Source organism: Onthophagus taurus, chromosome 6, assembly GCF_036711975.1.
Source record: "Onthophagus taurus isolate NC chromosome 6, IU_Otau_3.0, whole genome shotgun sequence".
Classification (NCBI taxonomy): Eukaryota; Metazoa; Arthropoda; class Insecta; order Coleoptera; family Scarabaeidae; genus Onthophagus; species Onthophagus taurus.
Window position 1 is genome coordinate 8,644,961 of NC_091971.1, and position 16,030 is coordinate 8,660,990.

The 16,030-nt window shown below is 30.2% G+C and overlaps 2 protein-coding genes across 22 annotated transcripts in view; one reads left to right on the plus strand and one right to left on the minus strand.

Moving 5' to 3' along the window:
* The window catches only part of LOC111427760 (coiled-coil domain-containing protein AGAP005037), an 82,867-nt gene that overhangs the window by 6,598 nt on the left and 60,239 nt on the right, over positions 1-16,030 (minus strand). For 10 of the 21 annotated variants that reach the window (XM_071196396.1, XM_023063044.2, XM_023063042.2 and 7 more), the window contains 12 exons: positions 8,301-8,430; positions 7,707-7,814; positions 7,056-7,164; positions 6,805-6,927; positions 6,425-6,543; positions 6,107-6,154; positions 2,672-2,728; positions 2,131-2,220; positions 1,701-1,763; positions 1,311-1,589; positions 880-1,252; positions 675-795 (listed from right to left, as the gene is read on the minus strand). In XM_071196396.1, the coding sequence (XP_071052497.1) occupies positions 675-795; positions 880-1,252; positions 1,311-1,589; positions 1,701-1,763; positions 2,131-2,220; positions 2,672-2,728; positions 6,107-6,154; positions 6,425-6,543; positions 6,805-6,927; positions 7,056-7,164; positions 7,707-7,814; positions 8,301-8,430 (1,620 nt within the window). Of the gene's footprint in view, positions 1-674; positions 822-879; positions 1,253-1,310; positions 1,590-1,700; positions 1,764-2,130; positions 2,221-2,671; positions 2,729-6,106; positions 6,155-6,424; positions 6,544-6,804; positions 6,928-7,055; positions 7,165-7,706; positions 7,815-8,300; positions 8,431-16,030 lie in introns of all 21 variants that reach the window. The other 11 variants (XM_023063056.2, XM_023063058.2, XM_023063057.2 and 8 more) reach the window with 9 other exon arrangements.
* On the plus strand, positions 10,593-15,106 carry LOC111427765 (uncharacterized). The gene is made up of 5 exons (XM_023063061.2): positions 10,593-10,818; positions 11,301-11,466; positions 12,081-12,186; positions 13,614-13,822; positions 14,304-15,106. The coding sequence occupies exons 1-5, from the start codon at positions 10,811-10,813 to the stop codon at positions 14,991-14,993; spliced, it is 1,179 nt and encodes a 392-aa protein (XP_022918829.2). The 5' UTR covers positions 10,593-10,810; the 3' UTR covers positions 14,994-15,106.

The following is a 16,030-nucleotide window of genomic DNA, read 5'->3' on the forward strand; positions in this document are numbered from 1 at the left end:
GGTCGATAGTAACACTTAAAAAATTAAAATAAGGATTTTTTTATAATAAAAAATGCTTACTCATAAAATTTGTGTCGAAATATTAAAAATGAGTAAACAATTTTTTTTAATGGGGTGTTATTGGAAGTTTTTATACAACACTATATGGCGTAAAAAGAGGGTTTAACATACATTTAATCATTAAAATAAAAGGAAGAAGAAAACAATTTTTAAAGAAACAGGGTTAAATTGCCAATTGTGATTTGTTTTTGTGAAGAAACAATTTTTTTGCATTAAAAAGAGTGCCAATTTTAAATTAGGAGGATTTAAAAAACGAAATAAAATAAATCAACAAATAGAACATAAAACAGTCTTATTATAGTAAAGGTTACATTGGAAATGCTCCTCTTATATCACCTTTTTGTCCATATAGTAAACGCATTCTTCGTTCATTTGAAGAAAAATGCTTTTTTCTAGACTCAAGAATCAATTTTTACCAATTTCACTTTCTCAACAAATTATTTATGGGGTAAAAATCAATCCTTTTTTATTTTAGTTAGTAAAAAAACTTTTTTAGTTTTTAATTTTTTTCATTGAGCATGCAGGTTGTAAAAAAATTTTTCAAATTTAATAAACAGAAAATAATAAAACCAAAACTGGGTACATCAACGTGCTGGTTATAAATCAATTTTTACCTTGCTGTGTTGAGCGGAAGTGGGTGTTATTGGTGGGGTTTCTGAGATGGTCGGTGATAATCTTCCATCTCCAGCCGGAGCTGTTGAACACGGTAATCGTTGTTCCTGTACGCTTGCCAATCTAAAGACATATCCGTCAAAAGATTTCTTTAAGATTTTAAGGTGTCTTCGTTATAAAATGAAAATCTAATAAAACATTTAATACCTCTTTAAAGTAACCAAAGTTCCCGTTAATTTTTTGCATCTTCTTAGTGCGCTTTCGAGTCGTTCCGGTTCTTCTTTTAAAAATTTTTCTTCCCTTACCACTTTCTCCATTTCGGAACTTAAAAAGCTTTTCATACTATCTTGAAGATTCGGAAAACGAAGCTTTAAATCCGCAACAGTTTTTGAACTTTTACTTAAAATTAAAGCCATATTTTCTACATCCGACATATTCACGCGCGTTTTTCGATTTATTACATTCCCCCTTAATTCTTCAACTGTCGATTCTAATTCACTTAAATCTTTTTCTAAACGTAACATTTCTTGTTTATATAAATCTTCTTCTCTACTTAATCTTACACGTTCTTGATCCATGCCTAACATACAAAGAATTTAAGTTTCGCAAAATTTGAATTAAATAAATGATTTTTTTACCTGCTTGCCAAATTTGTTCACCACCTGCAAGTAACATAGCTCGTATTTTAATAAAAGTATCTCTTATTGTTTCTCGAACAGAATGGGCTTGAGCTTGAGACATCCTCCTTAAATTCCGAACTTCCGCCCTTAAATCCTTAGCTTTCTTTTGGAGACCTCTTAATTGGTTATACATTTCTGGTGTTAATTGAAGATCTCGGTAGATATGACGCCCATCATATTGACCAGGACTTAAAGAAGCTGGTTTCGGCGGAGGAGCTGGTTTTAGGCGATCTCTTTCTATTAATTAAAAGAAATTAAGAAATTTAATACATTTTTTATGGGAATATGTTTTTAAGAAAGAAAAAAGACATTTAGTTTTAGAAAGAAGTTTGAAAAATGAAATCTTACCCTGGGAAGAAGTCCTTGGGAGTGTTGACGATTTTATCGCCGGCTTTGGTGGTTTAGTATCCGCTAAATAAAGCATCAACCAAGAAAAACCGGTTAGTTTTACTCCATTTGCATGCCAAAACTAAAGACTTTTATTTTGGTCGAAAACTGTGCATTCCCAAAAAACTCATGCGAAAAATCCCCAATACAAAAATAAAAAAAAAGATATAAAGAACTAAAAGAAAACACATAAAAACTTTATGTATTTCAAACATTTATTGAATCAAATACAATAATTATATACATAAAGGTGTTAGTAAATCAAAAAATACATAAAAATAATAATATTTTGTTAATAACTAAAAGATAAATTAGGTTAATAGTTAGAGATACAAAAAAATCGTGCAATTTCTTTAATTACTTTAAAAACGGAAATAACATCGTGATTTACCTGTATGTTGTGGGCTATGTTGTTTTGGTGAATTCATATCGGGCGGTTCATCGCTGAAGGAGACCGACTTCTCGAAAGAAACCGACTTATCTATAAAAAGCACAACGTTAAAACACCACCGAATCCAAAAATTAAATCAAAATAAATCCCAACAAAAAAATTTCAAACAACTCATACAAAAAAACAAATAAAATAAGTAAAATTCAAAAAGCGATTTACAAAACGAATTTTACACCCAATTTGCCGCAAACAAAATGATTCCGTGATAATCTTTTTTCTTCTCCTTTTAATTTATTTATTTTTTGTTAATGCTTATTTAATTCTACCAAAAACACTGACCTTTGAGATGTTTTAGAAGTTAGGTTGAAAAAATTATCGATTAATGTTGTTATTAAGAAAGATGGGAGGTGTTATTAAATTTCTTAAACGGTGTTATTAAGAAAGAAGATGATGAATCAGGCATAATAACATGCTTACTTGGTTTTATTAAAAAAAATCTATTAAGGAGGAAGAAATTAAAAAAAAAATAATCGAAACTTACGACAGCCAGTTTTTCCTAATTTAGGAGTTTTGTTGTCAGATCGATGGAATGATTCATCTGCCAACATATACATAATTTTTTGTTACATTTACACGGTTCTTTATTTCCAATTTAATTTATTTTTAAAAAAGAAGCTTTCGAAGTAATTTTTTGGTTTTTAAATAAAAATAAATCATAAGGTGTAACTAATTATGCAATTTCTAGATAAATAAAAACATGCTATCTTAATTTTTAATAGAGTGAGTTAGAAACAATTAGAACTTTTTGAGGTTTAACAAATTAATAATAATTTTTAAATTGTATCTAAATTGATACAATTAGTTATGTCGTTCTCGTTATGTTCAAATTCTCGTAACATTTAAGATCTAGTACAACAAAGTAAAGTACTGCTTTTTAAGATAAATTGATTACGATTTTATTTGCTAGATCTTTAGTCGTGTTGATGTTTTCCGAAACATCGCAAGTCATTGACAAAACTTTATAAAAATGTAATAGGAGAAGGGACAGGAACACACCTTTTTGAATTCTTATCTATTATAATTACTTAATTGCCAAATTTGAATGTGTTTATTCGTCATATACTGTATCCCAGTTAGTCGACATCGTGCTCGAGTGTCAACAGAAGGAGAAAAACAAGATAGTGGGACGGAGTTAACGATTTGGGAATTTTTTTACACCCGGTATAGTTAGGTGGGATGTTTCTAATTTTAAGCCCTTAAAATCACCAAGCGAGGATGGAGTTCTGGTGCTATAGCTTTAAATATATACCTAGCTTACGAAGGAAAGTAAAGTTTTTATGCCCAAAAGGATGGAAAAGGCACTCGATCAATACCTTATGAATGAAGTACTTGTTGACAATCTACTCCTTCCAAGCTTACAACATGCTTATCAGATAGCACAATCAACAATTACTGTTTACAATTAAATAAACAGTTGCAGAATACAATAATAGCCCAATTTTGTATCTAACTTTAATCGATAAGAACATATCTAGATCGTAACTATTTTTATTTAAAGCTTAAACATACTATTAATAGAGTAGGAGTGGAATATTTTATATTAATTCACAGACGTATAAAAGAAATAAGAACTGAAATGAAAATCCATTACACGAGTGTAACCAGATAAAGTACCCTTAACTTGGGGGAATTGTATGTCAGCAATTGGTATCGAGGACTGGAAACGAGTAGGTTCGCTCTTGAGTGTATTGAGTGTCATCCCCATTCCGTTAACAGTGTACAAAAGTACACAACAGAAGTAGTTCTTTATATAGCTACATTGAAAAAAAAATGCTACATTGAAATACTTTTTATTTAAATATATATGTACTTATTTATTAAATTTTTTGTTAGATTCTCAATTACACAATTACCAATATCATTACAGCTAATTCTCTACTAGCAAACTTCTTTGTAAGATATTTCAGCAGAATTGTGCATTTCTATAACTAATTACCACGTATTTGGTCTAAATCGACGAATTAGTATTAGAATTTCTAGCGTACTCAATATCAAATATCATCGTTCAATAGTCACTTTGGTCGTAATAGGATCTATTTTCTCCGAGAGAACCCTGTTATTATAGCTATCATGATGATCATCGAAATCAATAGATTTACAACTTTCAGCAATCGCTTGAAAACTCTCTTGCTGATGTAGAGTCGTATTACAACGTAATTATCTTTTACTCATTAACGTTTTGTTGCAGGAGGTGCGCAGTTAACTTCTTAAACACTGCTTTCTCAAAAACGCTGTACCCTACAGATTCTCATTTCCATTATTATAGGTACATTGGTACATTGAAACAGTTGGGAGTATTGTGGGTTTTAGAAGGTAGTGTTTTTATCCTACAAAACCGTAAAACAAACTCAACTACATGATGGGAAGAAATCAGAACTTTGCCAAAAATGATTATGAAATCGTAAACCTTAAAAGTAAACAAACCAGCTTTGTAAAATCTGAAATTTTCTCCAAATCATAGTAGAACTCAACAGCTTTTTGACCCGTTTTCATTGTAAACTCGAGTCTTCTAGAATTACATCGAACGTATTATCGAGTGTTATATTTGCAAGCCCTTCAATAAGAATTTCGTGAGATGTTCCCTCTACAAAAAGGTCGATTCCTTCGATTTGGAAAGTAATTCAAGTTTAAACACCTTTTCTAGTACCTTTAAATCCTTTTTTTTTTAAGCAAAGCGAGAATTTCTTCTTTTCTATAGGTGGATGTTGATGTCTTTTCGCTTTTAATGCTGAAGGTATGGGATCCATGACTTCTCCAAAACGTGGCTTAACCATTTTTCGAAATCCTATCCCCTCATTTTTTCATGATGGATCTTTGGGACTAAAACATCAGCCTTTTAAAAATCCATTTTCATTACCGATGTGGGCAATAAGAAAACGCTTCGTCTAGGGGAATTGAAAAGAAGTGTAAATAAACATTCCATTAGGACTTGCCTTACGAAATCAACGGTCGAATCCTTCCACACCTTGGTTCTGGGATGTCTAACGTTTATCCATGTTTTATCAAGATCAAATATTTCTCGACCTTGGTTACGATGTTTTTTACTTTTGCGTAGATACTTAGACGCTACAAAATGATATCTGGCTTTTTTGCAAGTACATATTTTTATTTACCTTTTTCAAAATGTTATACAGATTACAGCATTCCATTGCAGCCTCTAAATTAAATAGATACCAATCAATATGTTATCATCAATTCCTATTTTATGATATCTATAAGAAGAGTTAGTCGCGATGTACAAAATTTACATATCTGATTTTGATCTACTTTAGTCCCTATCGCAATGGTTTCCTGAAAACTTGGATTAAGTATAGTAATTCTTTTAAGTGAGAGGATTTAGGATATCGTTCATCCTTGAACTTACGAAACCATTTTAAGAAATGTGCGAGGTATAAAAGTTCAAGAATGTTCTTCGCTTCTAGTGACTTAATTATAGCGGTAATCTTATCCGTGTTTGGATCCATCAAGAGCAATTATCTGACCTTATTTTCTCGCTTCACACGTAATGTGAACATCTTAAACTTTAAAAAACACTTTTTAGGTGATTAAGGTGTGTTTTGAAGGTAATTCTCGGGAAATGTTATGAAACATCCTTTGGAATGTAGAACACAAACTTTTAAACCCGACAAAAATCGTTTGAAGCTACTAAATAAACTTGCTTGAATTTGATATAGTTGTTCTATTATTTCTTACTCACCCTATATTATTTTATTTTAAATTAAAACCCCCTCAATAATTTTTTTAACATATTTATGCAACTAAAGGATTTTAATTGTAAATAAAAACTTTTTACTAAGCATGCTTTTAGTTTTTATTTCTTTAAAAAATAAAAACATTTTTTTTTCTATTTTGGGTAACACAAATTTTTTTGAAATGATATAAATATTGAAAACTGACACATTTACTAAGTACAAACCTGGACAGGAAGTTGAACTCGAAGTCGAGTTCTTATCAAACTCGTCCCCTGTAGAAGAACGTTGTAGTTAGCACACTAAAGTCTTAAGCGTTAAAAACAAATCAAGCTTTTTCCCTATTTTAGTTAATTTTGTTATAACAATCCCTTCTTTTCCAATAATTTTTATTAATTTTTTTTTATTTTTTTAGCTACCCTATATTCTAAACAATCTCAATAGCACAGCTATGTAAAGCACTAAAGAAAAATGCACACGCCTTTTTAATGCTTCAACATTAAATCATCCACAATATAAATTAATTCTTAACTTGAATCACTTACCAGCTCGATAATTATCACGCCCACTTGGTACTTGAAGGTTCGGAGGAGCTTGAGTTAAAGCTTTTTGAACCAAACCGGTTAAATTAGCCAATTGGCGTTCCATATGTTCCACGCGAATCCTATAAACAAAAAAAATAATTTTTAAATTTTTCTTATAACTAACTTTTTTGATTGATCATTCCTTTCTACGAAGCTACAACTAAAACAATTTTCTACTGGTAATCCATCCAAGTTCGATTTTTATCTAAATAACTATTGCTTAAATTAAATTATCTCGAGAAGTATTTCATTCTAGAAGGGAAGATGCATTCTTTCTAGGTACAGATGATTTTTTTTTCAAGTTGGTTTATTCTAATTAAATTTTTTTGCGTGGTCGTTACCTAGTGGCGTCGTAAGGGACGCCTCCTGCGGGTGGAAATCCCGTTCTTGGAGTAGCTCTTGGACCACTTGTAGGCAATTTAACTCCGTATAGAGAATAGGATTCGTCCAAAAGTTCCGTGTCGCTAGAATGAAGTGAATTGTGAACGTAGAAAAAAAGTGATTTGGTGGTAAAAAATTAAGTTTGTGAAAAGAATTGTGCAAAAGTGTTTTAAAAAAAGAAATTTATTTAATTTATTTATTTTTAATTTACCTGACTTCTTCATCAATAACGGGCGTTATCGATCCAGATCTTGTACTATATTGACTATAATATGGATCTTCGTATCTTGAACCTCTTTCAGGCGATGACATGTATCCATCTAATTTAAATCAGATAGAAATAAAATATAATAAATTAAACTTTCAATATTTGCTAATTTGAAAATATTTAAAAGTTTTGTTCAATTTTGAGCAACTATTATTGCATAAGTTAAGTTAGGTGATCCTGAATAATCCTGCTAATTAATTAATAACGTTTAAAGGGTTAATTAATAATTCAGGATCATCTGTATACTTATTAAGTAAAACTGCGTTTTAACCATAATTTGTGAGAATGAAAATTCAAAAGTGCCTCGATTAAAATAAGAAAATCAACATTTGTATCATCAACAAGACTTTTGTCTACATAAACACTACGAATCACAATTGAGCAGCCAACCACAAAAATCGAAAACTGAAAAATTGGGGTAGATGCACCAAAAATAACACATTTTAATATTTCTTGGTTTCTAATTTCACATCTGGATAAATTGGATTTACGAAGATAACCAATTTGAAGAAATCCAAGATAATTTTAGTGAATTTCTAATTTTGTTAACTGCTTTGATTAAGTTTTAGTAAATTTTTTGGTGGTGAAACCCACCTGGTATCGTATACAGGGACGAATTCGGGGCGAACCTGTTTCTTTGGCCGCCGTCCGTTGATGACCTGTTTGAACTGGAATATGCTCTTTGCGGTTTCGGGGGTGCACCTTTTACAAAAATGACCAGGATATGACACAACATCGATCAATCAAAAAAAAACAAATCAAATCAATTCAAAAGCAAAAAAATCGTCCACTAACATCTAAAACGTAAACACTTCGGTCGTTATTTAATTAATTTAGAACAAATTTGTGTATTTAATCATGCTTTTGTGCATAAAGTGCTTTAATGTATTCATTTCTTTTTTTAAATTTTTGATTATAAATATATACTTTAATAAGCTATTATTTACAATCAATTTCTATTTGGAGATCGCATGCAACTTTCTCTAAATATAAAATATGTGTAATTTGTGGTGAATTTTTAAATTAAAAAGCTCTATAAAAGCTTTCACAAGACAATTTTCAATTCTAAGGGTAAATTTAATTATTTATTTGAATCAATTCAAGGTGAACATAACAACATTTAAATAAATCTGTTTTTTTACAATTAATTTTTTTAAAATTTTTAAATTTATAATGTTTTGTACGTACCAGTTGGAAGAGGTTTCAATCGTTCAGGGGGTATAGCTGTAACAGCTGGTGAATAGGCCCTAAGTAATCCACTTCTTGGTAAACTAGCTGTTGAACCCATGTAATAAGGAGCCGCTTTTCCAGCACTTCCCTGTAAAGAAATGATTAAAAAATTAAATTATAAAAAAATAAGAATGAGGTATATAAAAATTCAGCATTATAAAAGAAAGCAAAGATCGTTTTCTAAATTGAATAAAATCGCGTGTAGGAGTTGAATTTCCACCTACTTAACCCAACCCCCCTTTTATTTAACAGCTCGTTTTGTTCCGAAGACATTCGAAGCTTTGAATTCGGTTCAACGATTTACTTTTCCGTGAGTTCTTGCAATTTTACGCAGATATTCCCGTTACAAAGGAACGCGAACTTTCCGCTCTTCCATAGCGACAATAGGCACAATATCAACCCCTTTTCTCGGGAGTAAATTGGAAACGTCTCGAAATCTGTTTTCGTCTCTAAGAAATTCTTTATTTATTTTTAAAAAAAATTTCTTTGTTGTTTATATTTATTTTGTTTTGTAATGTTTTGATGTACCCCTTTTTAAAACATAAATTAATTTTGAAATGTTATTGTTTAAGGTTTACATTACATAAATTTACAGAAATATTGTTAATTCTCTACGAAAAGAAGGAAATTGTAGAAGCTCATAAACTAAAAACACTCTATATAAATTGTTTATAAAGTTTGGGTTTGTTTCAGTTTCGAACAATTTTAACAAATTGATGCAAGGTTAATAATTAGATAAATTTACATCGCAGACAAAATTCGATTAAACTTCAAGCGTTTGTCATAAAAGCTTTCTCTGCTGGCAAAGGAAGTTCATTTATAGAGTTCTAGGTCAATCAAGAGCAAATTACAACATTGAAAAAGTAATTTTTATCGTACACAACAATCAATATGAATGTCGAAAAATGAATCCACAACTCCACAACTCAACCTTTACTAGCTTTAACATTTGTGGGATAAATAATATTTAATGATCTAGTTTCCTTTATCGTTTCCTCCCGAAGTAAATCGTATCTACCTTCTTGCCTTTCATCTTTCTCGAAAAAGTACGCAGACAGCCTCATTAATTTCAGGAAGTTAACCTTTCTTTGGTCCGGTGAGTTTTTTTGGGACACATCCCAATTACTAATTGCAGCTTTCAGTCCCATAAATACCATCAGCTTTTCGGCTTCGATGCTTTTCCGTGCATTCAGCAACTTCGCGTTTAAATTTCGCTGTGTACGAAAACCGCTTTCAGATAGCTTTTTGTCAAAACAGCAGTATTAGATCAATAAAGCTCTTTAGATAAAGTACATAAAACTTCATTCTTATACGTTCACGTGTCGTTAATAATAGAAAATAAAGGAATTGAAATAACAAATATATCTTTTGCCTAAGTACTGTTAACCTAGTATCTAACGCAAAAATTTAGCAAAAAGTTCTTTCTGATGAGGAAGAATATGAAAACTTCGTGAAGAAGGTGTTATAAGCCGGTCTAGTGATTCTTCTAACAACGAATTGGCTCCTAAAAGATATAGGCACTCGAGATTACTAAGTATTTTTGCTCAACACGCTGAGTCTTTTTATGATATCTTAGCCAAACAGGAAAAAACAGAATCGACATTATATTATAAGTAAATTCTATTTTTGTTTCAAGTACACACAAACCCATTCACTTTCCTTATTCGATATATTAGATGAGAGTAGTATCACTCATTTAAACCGCAAGTCATGTTTTGTGGGATTCCATTAACAAAACAATCCAATAACACAAATACTTTGATAAGAATTTTTCTTTAAAATAATTTCACTTTTCTTAACTTACAACTTTTTTTGTCAACGTTAATTTAAAATTTATAAATATTAAAAATCCAATTTCCGTTATCAACCGTTATCATTTCATACAAATTTCACAAAATGTAGGTTATCAACGGAAGTAATCCTTTTGAAAACGCGTTAAAACCAGCGACAGATGGCATCCGACAAAGCCTCGTAACGGAATTCTTTAAACGGCACGTTCTCAACTCGCATTGTGAAAAAAAGCTTTTGCCATCAAGAATTGAAGTGGTTTTCTTATTATTAACGGCACATAAACCTTTATTATTGTTATTTTTTTAAAATATAAGGTCAAAACGCGTTCGATAATAGAAAAACTATTAAGTTATTAAATTTATTATTAAATCAATCATTAAATTAATTAATTGAATAAAAATTATGAGTTGCGTTAAATGAAAGGAAACGTTTAAGTCACGTTAAAGTAAATTCTTGTTGCATAGGCGCCAGCGGTTTAAACACAAGAAGTTGCGGTTGATGCCGAAGAAGGAGTGCGGTTCTTAAGGTTCTTCGCGTCGTTATTTAGCCACAGTAGCGTTTTGTACACCGGCAAACTCCTGAGTCTCTATATTTTGTAGTATAGTGATGGTGTAGGTTGAATCAAAATTTGGTTGATAAATTAGATATTTCTTTTTGGTGATTAAGGAAAACATAAAATGTTTAAGTAAGTAATTTTGATTATTATTTTTAATTTGTCATTGTTAATATGTAATTATTTATTTGCATGACAAGAAAATGTGTTTAACGCATTATTTTTTTCTTATTGATTTATTAACATCTCCACTTTCTTCATTTCTTCAACAAGAAACTCATCAAAGGCGAAAGTTAATTTTTTATCTTAAAGGAAATTGATCTTTGATAACCTTAACTTTGAATTAATTGAAGTGAATGATTATTTAGATCAATTTTTTATCTTTAAATTAATCAGAAAGTGTCTTTTGAATTCGTGTTATTTGAAAATTCCTATTCTTCAGTTTAACCAACCTACTTACATCTCAAACCTACTTCTAGCTGCTTAAGCATAGATGAACTTAATTACACTCACCGTTGGATCTGTATTTTTTTATTTGACCCGTTATAATCGTTGTTTAAATGATACGAATTTTTTTTTAATAAACTTTAATAAACAAAGATTTTTTGTTTTAGGAAGATACCATTTTTAGTTTTTACAAGAATAGAACCATACTTATTATGGCTTCACTTAATATTAATTGTTAGCGCCGAATTTGGATCAAAATATATACCTCAATTAATCAAGAAACCAGAGACGCAACTTATGAAAGTTAGTTTAACACAAAAAGGATATATACAGGTAATTTTTAAAAATTAATTAATTAAAGTATAAATTTATTTAGTTTTTATGAGATAGGTGGTCTTATTTTATGAGATGTATTGCGAAAGATGTAAATAAGCATAGTTTGTATTCCCGGCTTAGTTCCGAACCAATTTGTAAGATTTTAATTACCTCGCTTGTACAAAATGTATTCAATTTAAAATACGAATACTCGCGTTTTATTATTTTCATTTAGAAATCACAGTTTCGTTTCCTTACTCATCCATGTTACTTAAAACTCTTAAATAAGGAGATTTCAAGTAGGAAGGATTATGTAGATTCACAGAGAAATTGTTTCAAATCAATGATTTTATTATTAATTTATTTCAAATTTGGGTCACGCATTAACACGCCCAGTTAAAACAGATTTGTAACCTTCTTGTGTTTTCCTGTTTTCTTTTTGTAACACCACACGTAATTCTTCGATTACCGGTTTGTTTTATTTGGGACTTCCTCCATGGCGTACCCAAAATAAGATTAAGTTGTGCAACACAATTTTCTTATTCGGTTATGTCAAGAAAAAGAAAGCAATTTATTTTTGATTTAAACTAATAAAGTATTTTAATAACCTATCTAATAATTTTTAATTTTAGTTTTTAAGATATACAGTTGATGTTCCCACGATAGAAGAGTTCACCTATTGCATGTGGTTGAAGAGCAGCAATTTTACGTTTTCTCATCCGTTATTGTCATACTCTAGTGAGTACATTAATATTTTAATTGAGATTTGGTTTTAGTTTCATTTTAATTATTATTATTATAAAGAAATAAATGAACAGTTTTGTTATTTATTGTAAAAGTTGCGCAAAATTTTATTTCAAAATGAAAAGTTTTTGCAACTTGTTGACCTATATGTGTATATAGGGAGCCCTCTAATGTACGTAATTTTGAATTATTTTATAGCTTCTTTCGTGCTCAAATGTACTATAAAAATTATGTGCTTTGTTTAATGAAATAATAAAAAATGTGAAAAATTTTTGTGGGTGAAACAAAATCTACAAAATATTGTCATAAGAACTTATAGCTTCAAATATATTATCTCCCTTGCAAAAGAAAAGAAAATTGTCTAAAGCGTTCTATCGCTGCACATCTATTAATAAGTATGAAACAAGTGCAATAAACTATCTATAAGATTACCCTGAACACGATTAAGACGAATCAGGAAGGAACTCTTCAGCTCAGTTATATTTGAAATATAAGAAGAAAGAAAATGTTTAATAAGATTGAACAAAATTATCTTTTGGAGTTGGCCAGAATCAAATTGTACAATTTCCTGTAAATCTTTGAAAAACATGCTTAGATGTAGTGAACCAAAGGGTGCAAATGTAGAATCCTTTGCAGATGCGATTAAAACGTACAGATTAAGCAAATCTAAGGATTGTCACTAATTTTGCTTTCTAAACGATGGCTTAAACGTAATTTTGAACCTCGGAAACCGCCTTTAACAAAAACTTTTCTTGTGATACCTGATAATATTGTTCCAATTGTTTTTGGGATAGGTTTTATTGCTAATGTTGCATTACTACTTGATTCTTCTCAAAGTAAGTGGAATTTCAGCGGTTAACAATCGTTTTCTGAGAAATTTGTATCGTTAGAACCCGGAAGATGAAAATGAGAATGCGCATACCATCACTCGTTATGGAGATTATCAAACGTTAATGATGCTAAAGTAGATATTACTGCACTGAAATGCGACGTTATGTAACCAATTATAATAGCAAATGTACAGAGTGTTAAAAAAAGTCACTCTTTTTCCATAACCTCAAAAAGTTTCATTTCTTAAACTTTAACCAGTTTGAAGGTAACAATTTTTTTCTTTAACCTGACTTTCAGCAGGAATCAAACTCAATTACCAATTTTTAAAAATATATATAAAATGAATTAATCTCCCTAGAAACTTCAAATTTTGTAAAACCTAACTTCAAACGTTTCTCTACAACCTCAAAAAATTTATTTTCTTAAATCTTAACCATTATGGAGAAAACACCTCTTTAGTGTTTAGCTATAATTTCAAAAAGTGTCAAATCAAGTAATTTGAAATTTCCACATTAGTAACCAATTATTACTTATAATAATTTTAATTAAACTCTTACAATTTAAAATATTCATTTTATTTTATTTTTTAGAGAACGAACACGAACGATTAATAAGAGGATGGATAGACCATCAAGGAAGAACAATAAATTTAGAGATTTTAACCAAAGAAATCTATTCGGTTTTTACCGATTTTGTGGAGAACCAATGGTACCATATTTGTCAATCTTGGAATTCCCATTCAGGGAGTTGGTCTTTATTTATAGACGGGAAATTAAGAGAATCCGGTGTTAATAGCGAAGTAAGTCAAGAAAATCATTCCAAAATTAGAGAAGAGAATGTTTTGCTCCTACTTTAAGATTACATCATTCAGATTAAAGATATCTTTTTTTGGATAGTAGAACATTACTTAATGAAGATAAAAAAAGTCATGATGCGTAGACCTACTTTTTAAATATTTTTTCTTTTACGTAACTAGTCCAATGTAATGTTCCAATTCACATACTTTGATTGCAAATTGCGTCCTGTTTTGAAATTGAAAAAGAAAGAATATGGACGTAGACTAACTTTGACATTGAAGAACATTTTTAAACCAAACAAAGAAAATTACATTCTTAAAATTATTAACTTTTAATTACAATTTTAATTAAAAATTGCGGTCATAAAAAATTAATTTTATTATCCTTTCAATTTCATTTCATTCTTAACTCTGAAAATTAATAACTTCATAATTACCACGATGTTTTAATTAAAAATCGCAAACTTAATTTGTTTTATTTTAGCTTCAACAAATACCAATCCCCGAAGGTGGTGATATTGTGATAGGTCAAGAATACACAGATTTCGAGAAAGGCTTAGATGACGGTATTGAAGGTGACATATTCGGTTTCAATCTCATCCTAAGTTCAATCTCCACCACACCCTTAGACAAACATCAAGAATACGAACTACCACCGCCAAACGATCTCTTCCGTCGAAAACAAACATCATCATCCTACATAGAAGACCCGACCCAGTCTTTGAATATGCAAAGACGTAGTTCGTATATTGATTATTCGTACCCCCGGAGAAGACTTCGAGTCGATTTGACTCCACCCGAACTCGACCCAAACGAAAACGTACCGGAAGTCTTAGGTTATTTCAACGTAAATCGGCGACCAAAAGGATTTTTAGATTTCGGAAAAGGTTTCTTGAATATGCTTTTTGGCGACGATCCTAAAACGACGAGATATGTTTATCCCAAAAGTTTTCATCTTGGAAAAAGAATAATAAATAACGTTAAGGATTTCGAACCGATTAAAAAGTCTTTGGGGATGATTTTGGTTGAGGAGAGTTATAACGATTGTGCTAAAGGCAATGGGAGTCCCGTGAAGGATGAAAAAGTTTTAATTAGCTGGACTAAGACTCCTGTTAGGGTTTTTGGTGGAGCTCTTTTGAAATTGGTACCACCGTTTTGTGTTAAAATAAGTTAATTTTTATGAATATTGGTGTTTTTAGGATGATCTTAAAGATATATTCATATTTGACTGTATATATTTATTAATAATAACTTATATTATTTTCTAATAAATAAAGTAATAATTAATATTTTCGTTTTAGGATGAGATTGTAATGTTGAACGACTTTTAAGCTGAAGTTATTCAACAATTTATGATTGATCTAAAAGTTTATCTCGAAAACTAAAAGAAACTTTGTAAATTATAAACATTAATTGTTATGCTTTTAAATTTCGAAACACTTATTCCAGATGAGTAAACATGTTGTTGAAACTGACAATTCAAAATTGTCAACAATCATTTCAAAATATTTTTATAAATGTCAAATAGACTTTTTTAGAGAAATTGATTTTTTAGTAATTTTTAGCAGTCGTAGATAAAATGCTGTATATCACACGTGGGCTAGAGCATAATTACTGTACTCGTGTGATTACAATTGCAATTGCCCACACTCGTACAGTAATTATATTTCTAGCCCACTTGTAATATAAATAACTATTACAACATTCATTAATTTTGAAACTAGTTTTTATATTGCTTAGATTGCTTTATAAAATGATTACATTTTCTTTACATCATTCTGGGATGAGGGTTTTCAAAACTTTTTTTAATCTGAGTTCCATGCTTCTTCCAGTTGTTTCGATTATCTGTCAGAGTAACTCCTCAGTGATGCCAGAGTGCAGTCAAAGTCTCAAGAACCTTCTTATTCTATAATACCATCTAGAACTTTAGTGAGCTGTGTCTCATGTTCAACAGTGAGAGCAGATTTGTTATATTAATACTTCGAGTATGATTTTTGACTTGGTGCAAGTTCGGTATAGGCTGTCCATGTTGTGTGGACAAGATAACTAAGCTATGATCTAAACTATTCCAATATTGGTTAGACACAAAATCTTCATCAAGTCTTCAAAATTAGGTAAAATTGTCCATAATACTAATTAAATAGATCATTCTTATTCGTATCTTTCGTATCATTCTTAGATTGAGAAGCCAGATTGAAAATAAACTTGAAA